Genomic DNA, 15,538 nt, shown 5'->3' with positions numbered 1-15,538 from the left:
CATGGTTTGATAGTTTGGCAGATGAAATAATAAACCACACAAAACATCTTGGAAAAATGTCAGAAGTGGTCAACCGCCACTGGCTACAGTTTTCAGTCATAGACTTCATTCACATAATCTTAGAAAGTCGGAGGCATTTGTTGTGCTCTCCCATGATCAGAATTTGCTTAATCTGACATGCCCAGCGCCTCAGTCCAGCTAGTCTGCGTCAAACAGTTTTGATTTTGTCTTTAGTCACATGTGCGGGCTTATGTGCAAGAGAAATGACAACCAATCAGTTCTCGCGTGGAAATGCAATACATATAATGCAGTTACTAGGAGTAAGGAACGCAGATGTTTTGGAGTTCGCACACAGCCTGTGTCTGATTCATGTGTGTTTCTTAATGATCTCAAAGTTATTTTTACTATACTAAAGCTTACATGAAGTATTAATAGGCATGACTGCAATTCCGCATCTTCAAGTTGTCTTCTTGTATAATACGCTACTGTGACTGTTCGTTTGTCTGTCCAGGATTTTAAATCACCTGTAGCTCGCAAACCGTTTGACCTATTGACCTGAAATTTGGTAAACATATACTACGTGACATCTACGATCATTTTTATTACTCTTTTTATTTTTATTTTATATTATTGTAGAATCAACTCTTGGCAGTGTGCAGCAGGGTGGCCGTGCGATGCATGCGTACGGGTGCCATTCTCATCCCTACCACCTTCCCCTACCTGTTTGTATCTTAAATCATTCTTGAGGCAGATTGAACACTTAAGTGCCTGCTTAAGTGAAAAATTAAGGAAAACGTACTAAGTAATTGCAACACAAAAACTGACTTAATCAGTTTTAACATGAAAAGATACCGAAGCGAAGAAGCGGGCCACTAGAGTGGAGAACACAAGAGCTGCTCATGAAGCAGCAAGGGTATCAACCTCTGAGCAAACGAATGCTGAACATACAGAGAAAGAGGATGAAAACTATAAGTTAAATGTATTCACTGCATGTTATTTTGCAGTACGCCATTACTGGTTTTATATGATTGTGTTTTTGTACAATATATTATTATCTATAACTTATGTTAGAATGGTGTCATGTATTGTATATTGTACTGTTAAATGTATTTACATTTGATATGCGTATGAATGTAACGCCAAGAGAAATTCTTGACAAAGACATTGCCTGGCAATAAAGTTCAATTCAGTTCTGCTTGCGAACATGGGAGCATGGGTGAAGAAAATAATGTGCAATAAGTGCACAGTTTGGAAGTCCACCTCTGGTGGAAGCTGGGCTTCTGTCAGTTTTACCTCTCTTCCACATGTAAGCTAAGAAATGAGTCTTTATTATCATTTAAAAACCATTCTGATCCGTTCAATATTTTTTCATTGAATTGCTGGTCTGATGTCTGATTTCAATTTAAAGAAAAAGAGCTGTGATTAATGGCAGTGCTAATGAATTATTAAAAACAACTTCATTTCGTACATTATCACATACTCCCACAGCTGCAAATTTGACACAGTATATGTAAAAGATGCCCTCTCACTCTCATCATTAATGTTTTTTACTGTCACAAATACAATAGTTATGTCAGTGGCAGAAATATTAAAAAGCCTATGACTTTCTGATCCTCCTACAACCCAGGTGAAATACATGCCATTGACAAAAGACTTTTTTTCTGAATATTTAAAGTCAAGTTATAAGAAATCTAAATAAAATAAGATTGTTCAACTTTTACATTGTCAAATAAATCTTATCTTTTTAATAGATTAATAAAGTATCTATCTATCTATCTATCTATCTATCTATCTATCTATCTATCTATCTATCTATCTACTCAATTAAAATTAAATTTAGGCATCACGTTCTTAAAATAAATCAAAGATATGAAGTATATGCTATGACATATTAGATTTCTTAAATGTAGTTTGTCTTGGGCCTTAAACAACAACAGAGAAGAGCTAGCCATCCCCTGCAGAAGTTATTAAAAATTTTGTCAGGCCATGTAAAAGAATAATATCCATGGTGGTTCCTTTCAAATGACATACAAATGCTGAACCTAAAATGAAATGTTATTAAATCATGAGCTGTCTCATGTAAAGCATATAGTGAATACATGTAATATTATAGGTGATTAGGTTTTAAAAGAAATGTTATATGACGCCTGATGTTCTTTTTAGAATGACAAATATTTTTTACCTGTAATGTACTATGACTGAGTCATTTTGAAAAAGCTAAATTTGCTGGTTTGTTTCAGGGCGAGAGAGGGGGAGAAGGACCCAAAGGAGAGCAGGTAATGTCTTCAAGAATATCAGTCACTATTCAACAACACACTTGCATACAGTTCTAATATGATATATTTTTAATAGTGATGTTGCTGCATAAATGATATATGCTTTACTTCCATGTCATATGTTGGAAAAACTACTTCAAAATAAAAAGTTGTGAGCATATGACCTGTGTTATTTTTTGTAGTTTATAATGTATTATTTATTATAAATTCACAAGAGATACAACTTTTTTTAGACTTTACTGAAGCATTGCCTTCTTGCAATAAAAACACACTTGTGTAATATGTACTGCTGAAGCCGAACTTACTAAAAGCCACTTTTCTTTTGCACACTCTTTTAATGCAGTGTGGTGTAGTGGTTAAGACTTTGGACTTCCAACCCTGAGGTTGTGAGTTCAAATCCTTTTACTAGCACTGTGTGTCCATGAGCAAGTCACTTGACCTGCCTGTGATCCAATTGGAAAACCAAAAGAAATGTAACCAATTGTATCTTAAATGTGGTAAGTCACATTGGATAAAGGTGTCAGCCAAATAAGTAAATGTTTTAAAAGATGGTGCTTTTTACAAGAACTGATTTTGGCATTAATTAAAATCTCAACTGTTCATTATTTACTAAACAAGAATTTCAAATGTAAAGTAAAGCCTGTTTTGTTTATGTATTACAAAGCAAATATGTACATATTTTTGAAAGGCAAGTATGAGTCTTCCAGCTAGATCAATAGATAATACTGTACAATACAAAAAAAAAAACTGTTTATACACGTTGTTCAGCTTTTTAACATTTTGATTATCTGTGTAACAACAGGGGCGAAGAGGTGACCCAGGACAAAAGGGAAGCCCCGGAGGAAAAGGTGCCAAAGGGGATAAGGTACTGTATTTGCTGCTTTCATACAATATATAACCAAGTAATATACTACTTCCATATGATATTATTGTGTCACTTACTAAAAAGTCTTTTTCAGTGAAGGTTTATTTATTACTTATGACTATGACTTTTCATTTCTGCATTTCAGAGATTATTCTTAGTGTGATAATACAAAAAAACATTATAATTTAAAATCATATTCCCCCGCATTACTTTGTGTATGCAAAAATGAGTTAGTGCAACGGTAATATCATATTGTGGAATATTTATGGCACAGTCCTTTCTAAGAGATAATTGGGTTTCTACTAGCTCTGTTGACCTTGGGCATTCTTCAGTCTTCTATATATTTGGTTATATGTTGTGGACACTAGAGGGCAACCCAACACAACAGACACAGCACACAAGATTAAAGCACAAAGATCTTATTTTATTCAGCAAAACTCTTTCCAGTCGTTTCCCACAACCACTGTCACAAGTAAATACTTTATGCAACACTTTATTTTTCTTCTTTCTTTGTCTCTTTCTCCTCCGCTCCTCCCATCAATCTTTGTCCACCTACCACTCAACTCTGGCTTCTTTCTGTGAGGTCAGGCTAGTCCTTTCATATTGGCAAACCCATCAGTGCTTCTGTTCTTTTGTCCACATGGTCTGCAAGCACTTTTGGGTCAGGCAGAAACGTCAGGCCATATGTCTCTTCCACAGCACACCCTGGCAGCACCCACAGTACCCAACAGGGCTGAGATATTGAATTCCAAATCACATGGTGCCCTGTGGAAATCCGAGGCACCTTTGTAAACCAGGGCAGCTGCCATCTATTATTTTGAGGGATACAGTACCCTAAAGAAGCCACCTTCCCCCATCCTTCCATTTTTTTCCGGTTGGGCATGCTCGCCATCTCTTACATTGTCCACCATCTTCTTTGCTCATACAGACCTCACCAGTATGGCCAAACGACAAAGGCAGTAAGCTTCAAGATGCATGGTTGCTGGTTCACTCTGTAAACATCATGTTTAAAGTGCATATAAATATGTATAACTTATACTATGTATTTATATTTATATACCTGTACATGTGTATAGAGTTTAGAAATTAAAAAATATATACAGTATGTTACAAAAACAGACAAGGAATGGACAAATCTTTCTTGTCCCTAGTAGGAAAATCCTTGTTTAATAAGGATAAAGTGATGTGTAGAAGTTTGTCTTCTTAAAGTTCCCTAACAGCACTTGAACAGCTTGAAAAATCTTCCTTATCCAGTTGTGAGACAACACACTCAGGAGCTAAGCTGTTTTCATACTCTGCTGGACCACAAATGTGGGGTGATGTGCAGGGCTTAGGCAGAGCTGCAGTTCTTCACCCAAATTGGATAGATCCTGGTTGAAAAACAGAAATATATTTGCAAGGTTGCATCCAAATATCAAACACTGTCACCCTGTGTCCTCATGACATACCCATTTACGTACAATGGGCAAAAACAAAATAAAAGTAGGTTTTTATTCAACAAAGCCAAATTTGTTCAGCATGAAGCAACAAATATCTATACAGCAGCAAACATTTTCACTGTCTTGTTTAGCATGACATGCCTAGCAGGCATGGTTTTGGAGATCCCGTTAATGATTAGAACTTCAGACTCTTCCAGGTAACATATAACCTTTAGTCCCCAATAAGTCTTTTTGTGATTGGATTATTAAAGCCTTTCTATGTTAAGGGAGAAGGAACATTACTGTGTAATTTCTACTTTCACCCATTCACAGGTACAATAAGGTATTCCTTGGATGTCAGTATTACTGTTTTCTTTTTTTCATTTGCTTTTTTAGCTGCATTTATAAAATACTTTCAGCGACACCTTACATCTGAAATAAGAAATATTAGTAATGCACAGATGTAGCAAATCAAATTATATATGTTCATTAATTATATTTTTAAAGTAGCTATGGAATAAGTTCACTATGAGAAAGCGCTACATTAAAATAAAGTCTGCTTATGTTGATTTCTTGTACGTACTTACCTTCTTTCTCACTGGTTCAAGTGCTTTTTGCACATGTCCAAACATGAAATACATACTACCATTAACGTTTAATTTGTTCCTTACTGCATTGCAACAAAGAGCTTGACAAAGGCTTTATTTGTTTTATTGACTATGACTTCTGCTTCAACCTTTTTAGTGAATTTACTTAGTAGTTTTTTAGACTCAGAGTAACACCACACCTTAACTGTCCCAAATCAGTCTCTAAATTCAATTCAAAGAAGTTCCATAGAAGTGTAATATGGCAAAAGCCATTTTGTTCGTATTTTATGTAGCAATTAAAAACATGTTTTCTCATTGTAGGGCGATCCAGGTCCTGAGGGTCAGAGAGGTCTTCCTGGAGAAGTTGGAAATAAAGGTTCTAAGGTGAGTAAGTTTAATATTTGACCATTATACTGAAGAAATAGTCAGTTTAAAGTTACATATAGTCTTCTATACGACACTCATTGCCTTAAAAGCCAAACCATCATGCACAAATCCTTTTATTCACTCCTCCCTTCTGGCAAATTTAACAGAGCCATTGGACTATACATACTATACTATATATATATAGTGAGAACCTGAATCCGAACACCACCAGACAAACACCACTTCTTTATAAAAAGCACACGTTTAATTATTAAACACAGTCCCGCACAGCCCACAATGCTTCCAGCACAGCCTTTCTCTCCCTGTCCGTGGGCTACCTTTCCTCTCTTCACAGGAGCTTTGTCTTGCTCCCACTCCTGGCTCCCTGATTGTAGGGAGGCAGCCCCATTTATTTAATTATTATATGCTCCAGGTGCTCGATGATGTTCTTCCGCCAGCACTTCCTGGTGTGGCAGAAGTGCTGCCCTTGCACCCGGGCATCACTGGAAGGATCTTCCTCCACCTTCCCAGGGGTGACGGAAGTGCATGTTTCCCGGGCCCAACGAGGCTCGGAGCGCCCCCTGGCAGTGGCCACAGGCCCCAATAGGTTTGAGGCTCCTTGCTCCTTGCTCCTTTCCCGTGGTCCCCTCCACATCCAAGGCAGTTGCCACCTCGTGGCCCGGAGTACATATAAGCCACCTCAAAGTCCTTCCAGGTGTCCTGGCTGGGTCTGTCCCCCAGCCTCCTGTAACTATAATATATATATCTATATATATATATATATATTGTGACGGACAGCAGGGTGCCCCACGGCTGAAGAAAACCAATAAAGCCTGTGTTTGTTTTACACGTACCTGTACGTAAGTCTGCGCCGGGTCGGGTGCTATATAGCGCCTTTTATATATATATATATATATACATAATGAGTTTTTAAGTAATAACTGTGCAAATTGTTTGCTCCAGCTTGCAAGGCTTAATTTACTTTAATTGCCACAGAACATACGTAAGTTATAACCTATTAGTTGTTCCCTGAAAATGCCTATTTGTAATATTTCCTTCCTTTCAGTTTTTACTAACCTAAACTTTAAATGTAAACTTCTGCCAGTTTTCTGCTTACCTTTTCACCATTTTAGGTCATTCATTGTATTTGATTAAATTAGGAAAAAAACTGGAAAAACTGAAGTGTTCTAAAAATTTGACCAGCAGTATATATATCATTAATTGTTTTTACCTATAATGTATTTTTGTCAGCTATTATAAGGAGACATATAAGTAAGAATTTAATTGTAGTATGCACACATGACAATATACTTGGCTTAACATATTTGGAATCATTACACTACACTGTTGTCTTTTTAAATTTAACGTGATGTTTTATATAAACTTATTGATGAAATTATAACTGCACTCTATCAGTTTGTTTTTAGTTTTATAGATGCTCATCAGTACCATGGGATCAGTCAGTTAGTGCTTAGCAGAGCTCACTAGAAGGTTTAAATGATGTGCTTTTAGTAATTTAAAGTGTTGTGGGGGCCAGCCTGGACACAGACAGGCAGACACCGATGGTTCAAGCACCAACACACGTGTATTATACATTTTCATATTTACAAGTGTACGCACAACCCAGTGCCCCCGCACCAATCCCCCTCAGTCCAGGCCTCTTTCCTCGAAGCCTCTTCTTCTTACCCCCTTAACTCCTCTCCTCCAGGCTTCATCCTCTTCCACCCGACTCCAGCTAACGAATAGAGGGAGGCGGCCCCTTTTATGTTCACCCAGACGTGATCCAGGTGCCTCCCGATGAACTTCCGCCGGCACTTCCTGGTGTGGTGGAAGTGCCGGCTGAGCACCCGGAAGCACTCCGGGTGTCCCTGGTATTCCTCCCCCCAGCACCTCTGGGTGTGATGGAAGTGCTGAGGTCCAGCGCTTCTCAGGCATCCGGGCATCCCCTGGCGGTTCAGTTTTTATGGTCCATTGCCTCTCATAGTCCAAGAGCAATATTTTGAATTTCAGTGCTGTAATTAATAGTTGAACAAACATTGTTATTAGTAACCTCTAATTATGAATTATCCCATTTGATTGGGAATAATAAGAACAGAGAATGAACTTTCTTTTCTTCTTTTTAATCAACTGTTTTTTTTAATAATGAACAGATTATCTGGATGTTGTTATTCATCTAAAGTTAAAATAGGCACACTAGGCCATTTTTGGATAGATGCCTAAAATAATTTGAATGGAGGTATCTGCGTAATGTGTTCTTTTCAAACCTATTATTGTTTTGTGTTACTGAATGAAATGTGTTAGTCCTGTTTTGTGTTTTAGAAGTTGTATTTGAAAAGATTTTATTGTGTTATGTAGATTTAAGTATAATAGGAAAGGTGACTCTCTATCAAGCCTTTCTTAGTTACAACGTAAGTTTCCTTAACAATTTGAAAGTATCGTGCTCCTCATTTTCATTTAGTAGTTTAAACAGATGGCTTCCCTAATATTAAGCCATTTCCTTCTAGTGTTGCTGATTCTTCCAATTCTTCCACTTTAATAGATAGATAGATAGATAGATAGATAGATAGATAGATAGATAGATAGATAGATAGATAGATAGATAGATAGATAGATAGATACTTTATAATATATTCATGTCATGAAGCATGGAGAAAGTGCTACTAAAAAACAGTTTTCAAATTGTATTTTGTGCTATAGTTATGGTTATTAGGCGAGTGTATCCTACACAGATAATCTCAAGACTACACAAGTGTTTTATACTGAATAACCTTTCCAGAAAAATAATTATACTGGTGGCAAGCAATAGATAGCAGTTTACATTGAACTAGCTAAAATACCCAGCGTTGCCCCGGACAAAAATAAAGTTGTTTTTTTTTCTAATTGTTTGAGAAAAATATAATAAAAAAAACTTTAAAAATAAATTAACAAACAAAGCACTAATGTGCTTGTCTTGCGGTCTTCTATGTATGTCATCATCTAGTTGATGCTCGAAGCTGGCCAGCTCTATTTAATTTCAAAAGCAACAGGGGCACAGCGGTGCTCAAACATAAAGAATGCTGGCAGTCTCCTCCAGTTCGCCCTCTGGTGGTCATTCCAAGTGTTAACTGAATGATAACATGCATACAAGACCGTAAGACCACCCCCCACCCTACCCAGAAGGGGGTGGGGTTAAGGTTGATTTCACCCTACAGTATTTTTAGTAAACCAATGAGAAACATGTGTACCAAGTTTCATGAAAATCGCTCCAGCCATTCAGAAGTGATGCTGGAACATCCATACACACAAACATACAGTGACTTTTATATATATAGATAAAGAAAATAACCAGGAGATGAATCATTAAACCAAAAAACGAGAAAGCAAAAAAACTTTTAATCTTGTTGTCAAAGTGAAATTCTAATTGAAGTTAAAAGAGAATTGCAAGAAGTCAGAAATCAAAGAAACCTAAATTACACACACAGTTTTCTTTTAAATAGATCCACAATCTTGGACACTGCAAATGCAACTTCCAGAAACTACAATCCTAACAACAAGCAAAATGGTAGTGCCCACAAAAAACAAAAAATATAAATAAATATTCATTCAAATAACCCCTGATATTCAAAAATAACCAAAAAACCGTAATCAACTCACAGGAAAAAAATATTTATTAGTATAATAGTAATAGTAATTTAGTAATATTTACTAAAATTTCCTGATCTGTAGCTTTGAACTTCAGTGTGATTAACACAATAATTTAAACATGGATTGTATTAATTGGCAAATGTACTGTATGAAGATGATACTTGGAAGATTCAAAAATGTTGCATAATTTAAAACAGCAAGCAAAGATTTTTAAGCAATAAATTTCATGTGAATGTAGCAGTTCAAGTTAATTCAGAATGAGGTTACTCATCCTTATGTATTACATTTTGATTTATGAGCATTATTCCAGTCAAACATTATGTGTTTGTAAGTTGTTTAAAACTAATTTTCTTACTTGGATTTGTTTTATTAGGGAGACATTGGGCTGCCAGGTCCAAGAGGTCCACCAGGAGCATTAGGAGAATCTGGAAAAAATGTGAGTTAAATTCATACAAAACGATGTTTCGTTTGTGATCGATTCTTTACTGGCTTCTTTCCTTATACCACTTACTGCCTATCTGTACCTCTCTAGTATGGGTGATCTCAATAGAAAGCAAGAACATTGCAAATGAGAGATTAAAAAATCCAACTTTACCACCAGGAAGTTTTGTAATGTTTAGTGAGTGTATCTCCCTCCTTTTCTCCAGACGAACGAGACTCCACTTCTGCTGGAGATGCAATTATAATCTACATAAGTAAAATTTTGTTATTATCAGTTGACATCACTGATCAATGTAAACATATCCAATCAAGATAAGACAATGTACAATATGCAAACTGTATATGCAAAGGTGTGACTTTTCCTGTAACTCCTCTATACTATAGAAGTTCTCCAGAGACATGATAAGTCTTTAGTCTATGCAGGTAGTGTATGTTTGTCATCCAAAAAGCCAGATTCCACATGTTTTTCTTAGAAGTGGTCAAAAGTGATCAGCAACCTTAAACAAGAAGCACTACCTTCATCAGAGCTGTTTATTGTGGAGTGATCCACCAAGCTCATACTGGAATTCACTGTCCGCGATGAGTCTGAGATGGACTTCCACTTTGAAGCACATTTCTTTTCGTTTTTCCGTTCAGTAATATGTAGGTTACAGCATCTGTCTTTTTTGTAAGGAGAAACTAACAATGTTTATTTATTTTTTACTGTATATCTTTGTTTTAAACAATCCATTTGTAAAGAACCGTGTGTGTATTATTGAAATACCAGTTTTGTTTTTTTACTAAAAGAGGTACATTACTGACACAGTGGCACAGTAGTTAGTACTTCTCCCTCACAGTTTCATAGACCCAAGTTCAAGTACCTCCATTTGCTGTCTGTTATGTACACTTTCGTTCTGTAACCATGTTGTTTCCTTGCACATCCCAAGACAGGTTGGTTTAATTAATTCTCCCAATATGCCCCATTAGGAGTTACTGAGTTTTTGACTTGAGACGGATTGGTATCCCATCCAGAATTAGCTATTGCCAGTAGCTTACAATGACATTGATCTGGAATAAACAGGTTTAGTTGAAAAAAAAAGTTGTATGGATTGCATGATTAGGAAGAAACTTCCAGTGAACAGTTTCAGTTTGTACATTTTCCAGCCTGTCATACTCGCACATTGGAAGATTGCAATAAAAACTAACCCAGGAAAATGTGATTGCTTCAGTTGCCTATGTCTGCCAAGTGCAATGTTACAAGCCATCTGGATTTCAAGTCAAAGAGCTACTTTGGTTACACATCAGAAAGAAAACACTGCCATTAAAAACAGGAGTTCGGAATGCATGTCCATTGCCAGTAGCCATGACAAACTGACATTTGTTTTAAAACTTACATTGAATCCTTAAAGTGAACGCTAGTTGTGGTGGTGACTGTTTCTGTCAGTTGCAATGTCTTTTTTTCTTCTCCAAATTGCCTTGCTGGAAAAAGTACAAACAAATATTTAAGTTATAAATAAATAGCCTGCATATGTTTAGTAGCTTTTCATGAGTGTGGGCTTGACAATTTAGTCTGTATTATGATGTATTTGGTATATTGTGTGATGAAGTGTGAATGAAAATGAATATATTTGGTGATGGCCTTGGATTAGCATTATATTGTTAATTTCAAGGAAATGTTTAGAATAACAACAGCATTATGCCATTTTAAAATAAACACATTTTTAAAAAATTCTTTTCAGGGCTCACGGGGAGACCCAGGAGATGTTGGACAAAGGGGAGACCCAGGCTCACCAGGGCCAAAAGTAAGTTTTTTCAACTAAAAATAAGTAATCATTAAGTGAACCTTTGCACTGACCTTTTTTTAATATTTACCTTGTTAATGTAAATAATTACTTAGCATGAAAGATAGAACAAGTTGTCTGCTATCAATGTTTCTTCGGTTATTAATGATTGTATTCATATTCATACTCAGATGATTTTAGTAAATACTGTATATACTCATGTATAAGTCACGTCTTGAAACCCAAAAATTCGATCATAAAATCAGATCCTGACTTATACGCCCGTTCAAAAATGCAACACTTCATTTGTTTTTTTTAAATCTTCTTGCCTCCTCCAATCTCACATCAGTTTCTAAGACGCATTGAACTTTGTTGCTGCAGCGCAGTTACCAATTTCTTTCGCTACTTATTTAAAACCAGCTTCATGTTTTCTTCTGATCGAACGCTCCATCGTAGATAAGGGATGCTTGTATGATAAAGGTGTATGAGGGCGTGAGATACAAGAAACACAAATCAGTGCAAACACTGCTATGGAATAGTTTGGGTATTACCGTGTGGTCACGTAGGCACAATAGAGAGAGAGAGGTTAGGAGCACATGCTGATACACCGCATTGCCGCACCCACATAGAAAAAAAAAAAGGCTGTGTGGTCCGTGGTTACTCTCTCAGGTGGGCGTTAGCATATCATAATCCCTTGTACCAATAGCGTGAGTTTTCCACATTTGACTTACATGACCAACATTATAAAATATCAGAAATTATACTGTAAAAGCAAGCCCCGACTTATCCATGGGAGAACTTATCCGCAAATATATACGGTACTTTTACTGCATCAGCATATTTTTGCTTTTTATGTAAAGTAACTAATTCAGTTCTGCTGTTTCTCTCTTGTTTAGGGTGACAGAGGAAGAACTGGACTCAGCTACCCAGGTCCACGTGGAACCATGGTAGAGTTCATCATTTGTCTAATTTCATAAGCAATAAGTGTAAAGTGTACCTGTTTAACAATAACATTTAAAATCTTTTTAAATGGAATTGATTTGTTTCTCATTTGAATATCTTTTAATGCATTACTTTTATAATCCTGGTCCAGTATGGTTTAGAGCTGCTGTTACCCTATTTAGAAGGGTTCAAACATTAAGGTCGGCTAAGCATTTTAATGTAATTGAACTCTTACCATACTGTCAAGTAAAAATTACTACTATAGATCAGCTACTGATTATGATTACTTGTACAATAAACTAAAGATTCATCAGATAGTTCATTTTCTACTTCCAGGGTAACTGGAATTTTTTTATTGTATTACAATGCATGTTTACTGACAAGTGTGCATCAATAATACAGACCGTTTCACTGCTTACTACTAGGAGAACATACTTTAAGGAATAATGAATAATCAGTTTTTGCTTTTATCTTTTTTCTCTGTGCAGGGTGAACTTGGGGAGAAAGGCAATTCTGGGCCTCAGGTACATCACCTTGACTATGGGTTTGTGACGAAGGAAGCTGATTAAAATTATGTTTTTTTCTTTAAAAGCTGGAAAGAAAGATATGGAAAACAAGTTTTTTTTTGCAGCAGGGTGGATAAAGGAAGCTTGCCTGTGTCAAGAGAGCCAAGTCACATGAACAGATTATCTTTTTGTTGCCAATAACACAGCCTAATAGTTTTCTTGATTATTTATTTAGTTCATATTGTAAAGTAAACCATTTACAAGTCATAAAGGTACAGGGTAGTACTGAAGACCAGACAAATTAAGTAACCTTCCCTGGGTGAACCTGAACAGAGTTAGTGGTGGGTGTAGAACTGGCAGCTGTCTGAATCACAATCCAGCATCATGCTATTCTTACACATTTATCATCTCTGACAAGACAAAGAGTTTATAAGCCATATGTTTTTTGTTCACTAGAGTTATGTGATCTTTCACATATTTAGTTTGATAATAGACAAAAGAGAATGACTGAAAGTTATGAAAGTATCGACATAAATAACACAGCCCCATTTATAAATTTGCATACAGAAGACACGCAAAAGCATTCCAGCATTTTGGACTTGTGTTTTATGTAGGCGTACATGATTTAATTTGTAGAAGCTGAAATTTAAGAAAGCATTTTTTGCATCAGTTTTTATTTTATGTGATATCTTTCATACACACCATTATGAAAATAAAATTAGAAAAGTACAGAAAAAATAAATCATGACATATTCTGACGGTCCCCAGCACACACTTAGTCCCACATTCTGTACAGAAACAACATTTGCATGTCACCAAGAACACTACTCTGCACTGAATTGTCCCAAACCCCCCCCCTTATGAATATAGTGCACCATCAGCTTTCTAATCAAAAAAAGGGTACATGACTATTATTAATTATTTATTTAGACCTAAATGCATCATTTTATAAACCAACCAATCAATACATTTAACATTCTACAAAAATATGTTTGGTGTAAAAATATTTTCTATCAGATAATTCCATCTATCTGATCTATTTTTTGATCACCTTCCTGAGATGTTCCCCATGTCAGTTGCTTTAGGTCAGTGGTTCTCAAAGTCGGTCCTGGGGAACCTCTGCGGCTGCAGGTTTTTGTTCCAACCAGCTTCTGCTTTTAATTGGGCTAATTAAGTGAACTGTCAATTCCCAGATTTAGAAAACTATGTTTGATAAATACATATCTTATATATAAATATCTGTGCATGTGAAGTGTGTGTGTCTGTCCGGCTCGGAAGTGAGAGGTGGAGTTGGGGTAAGGGTTCTGCCTCTGAGGAAACAGAAAACTCACCTAGCCGCTAATAACACAAGCGAGGCCAGCACATAAGCAAAACAAAACCTCAGAAGAAAGACAAAGTTTGCTTAGCCTGTAACATCGGCAAAATGGTATCCCTTTTACTTTTCCTTGCGCCGCTAATGCACAAGCTATGCGAATACATTGGCAAAATGAATAATCCTAGGGGAGAGATGCCCAGAGTAGTTCCTTTCAATTACCTGACATCTCTACATTTCTTTTTTTTTCTGATGATTTCAATAGTTTTTAGGATCCTGGGCTTCTTAGAGCACAGGCTTACACAGCTAGTATACAGTATATATTGTGAACCTTGAACCTGGACACAGACAGACTCCAAATTTCATAAAACACAACAACACAGTGCACAAATTAGCCACAATAATGCTCTTTCCTCTCTCTTCTGCAACCTCCACTCCTCACATGTAAGCTCCATTCTCTTCCACCCGACTCCGGCTCCTGGAATGTAGTGAGGCTGCCCCTTTTATAGCGCACCCAGAAGTACTCCAGGTGCTCCACAATTAACAACCGGCAGCACTTCTGGGTGTGGCAGAAGTGCTGCATAGGCATCCAGCTCCTCTTCTGGCAGCACTTCCAGTTGTAGCAGAAGTGCTGTGGACCACAGTTCCGGAGCTGTCCAGGCATCCCCTGGTGGTGGCCACATCCTCCCATAAGGTTCAGCTTCCAAGCTCTGTGGTCCCCATACAATCCAGGGAGGTTGCCCTCTTGCGTTCCGGGGAAGATCTAGCCCCTCTCCTGGTCCTTCCCATCTCCAGGCGTCGCAGTGGGGCAAGGTCCCCTGATGTCTATCACACTGCCCCTCCACCAGCTGAAGCTGGCTCCTTCTGTGTTAGGGTGCTGGCATACCACAGTCCACAGTCTCCTCCTGTAATAGAAAATTAGGAAAATGGCGCAAAGACACTGCGCTGAGGCCAACACCAGGCGTCCTCTGCAATTCGATACGGATAGCGTCTCCACGTGTGACCAATACCATGGCACTTGTAACACCAGTGCCCTCTTTTGAACTGCACCCTTGAGGTATAGAAACAAGCAGGGTATCTCCGCTCCACCCTTGTTCTCAGCCAATTTCGGGGCTCACGCTTCTTCTTATAGGGAGACCTTCCCTTTTCCCGCTGTCTCCCGTTACTCTGGGGTGATATAACAGCTTGAATCCTCTTATGACAAGAAGAGGGACCCTGTGCTGTTTGTACCCCTTTCGACCGAGATGCTACCGTGGCCCCTTTTAGGTGCGGGTGCTGACACACACAAGCCGACCTCTTCCCCGTGTCCCAGATGTTTTTAGTGAAATGGTGCATTCAGCACTCGGACACCCCACTACATGAATCTGTCCAGCAAGATCGTGGCTCAATTCGCTAGGGCTACCATTTTTATCTACAGTGCCGGTATCACTTACCTGCACCG

General features: G+C 37.5%; 1 protein-coding gene across 1 annotated transcript in view; it reads left to right on the top strand.

The window, feature by feature from the left end:
• The window catches only part of LOC120531238 (collagen alpha-2(VI) chain-like), a 68,150-nt gene that overhangs the window by 35,617 nt on the left and 16,995 nt on the right, over positions 1-15,538 (top strand). The window contains exons 15-21 of the mRNA XM_039756473.1: positions 2,241-2,276; positions 3,079-3,141; positions 5,468-5,530; positions 9,510-9,572; positions 11,296-11,358; positions 12,234-12,284; positions 12,768-12,803. Of these exons, the coding sequence (XP_039612407.1) occupies positions 2,241-2,276; positions 3,079-3,141; positions 5,468-5,530; positions 9,510-9,572; positions 11,296-11,358; positions 12,234-12,284; positions 12,768-12,803 (375 nt within the window). The remainder of the gene's footprint in view (positions 1-2,240; positions 2,277-3,078; positions 3,142-5,467; positions 5,531-9,509; positions 9,573-11,295; positions 11,359-12,233; positions 12,285-12,767; positions 12,804-15,538) is intronic.

The sequence above is a fragment of the Polypterus senegalus genome, chromosome 6, assembly GCF_016835505.1.
Source record: "Polypterus senegalus isolate Bchr_013 chromosome 6, ASM1683550v1, whole genome shotgun sequence".
NCBI lineage: Eukaryota > Metazoa > Chordata > Cladistia > Polypteriformes > Polypteridae > Polypterus > Polypterus senegalus.
Note: the sequence above shows the minus strand (reverse complement) of the source record. Positions and strands in the feature narration are given on the sequence as shown.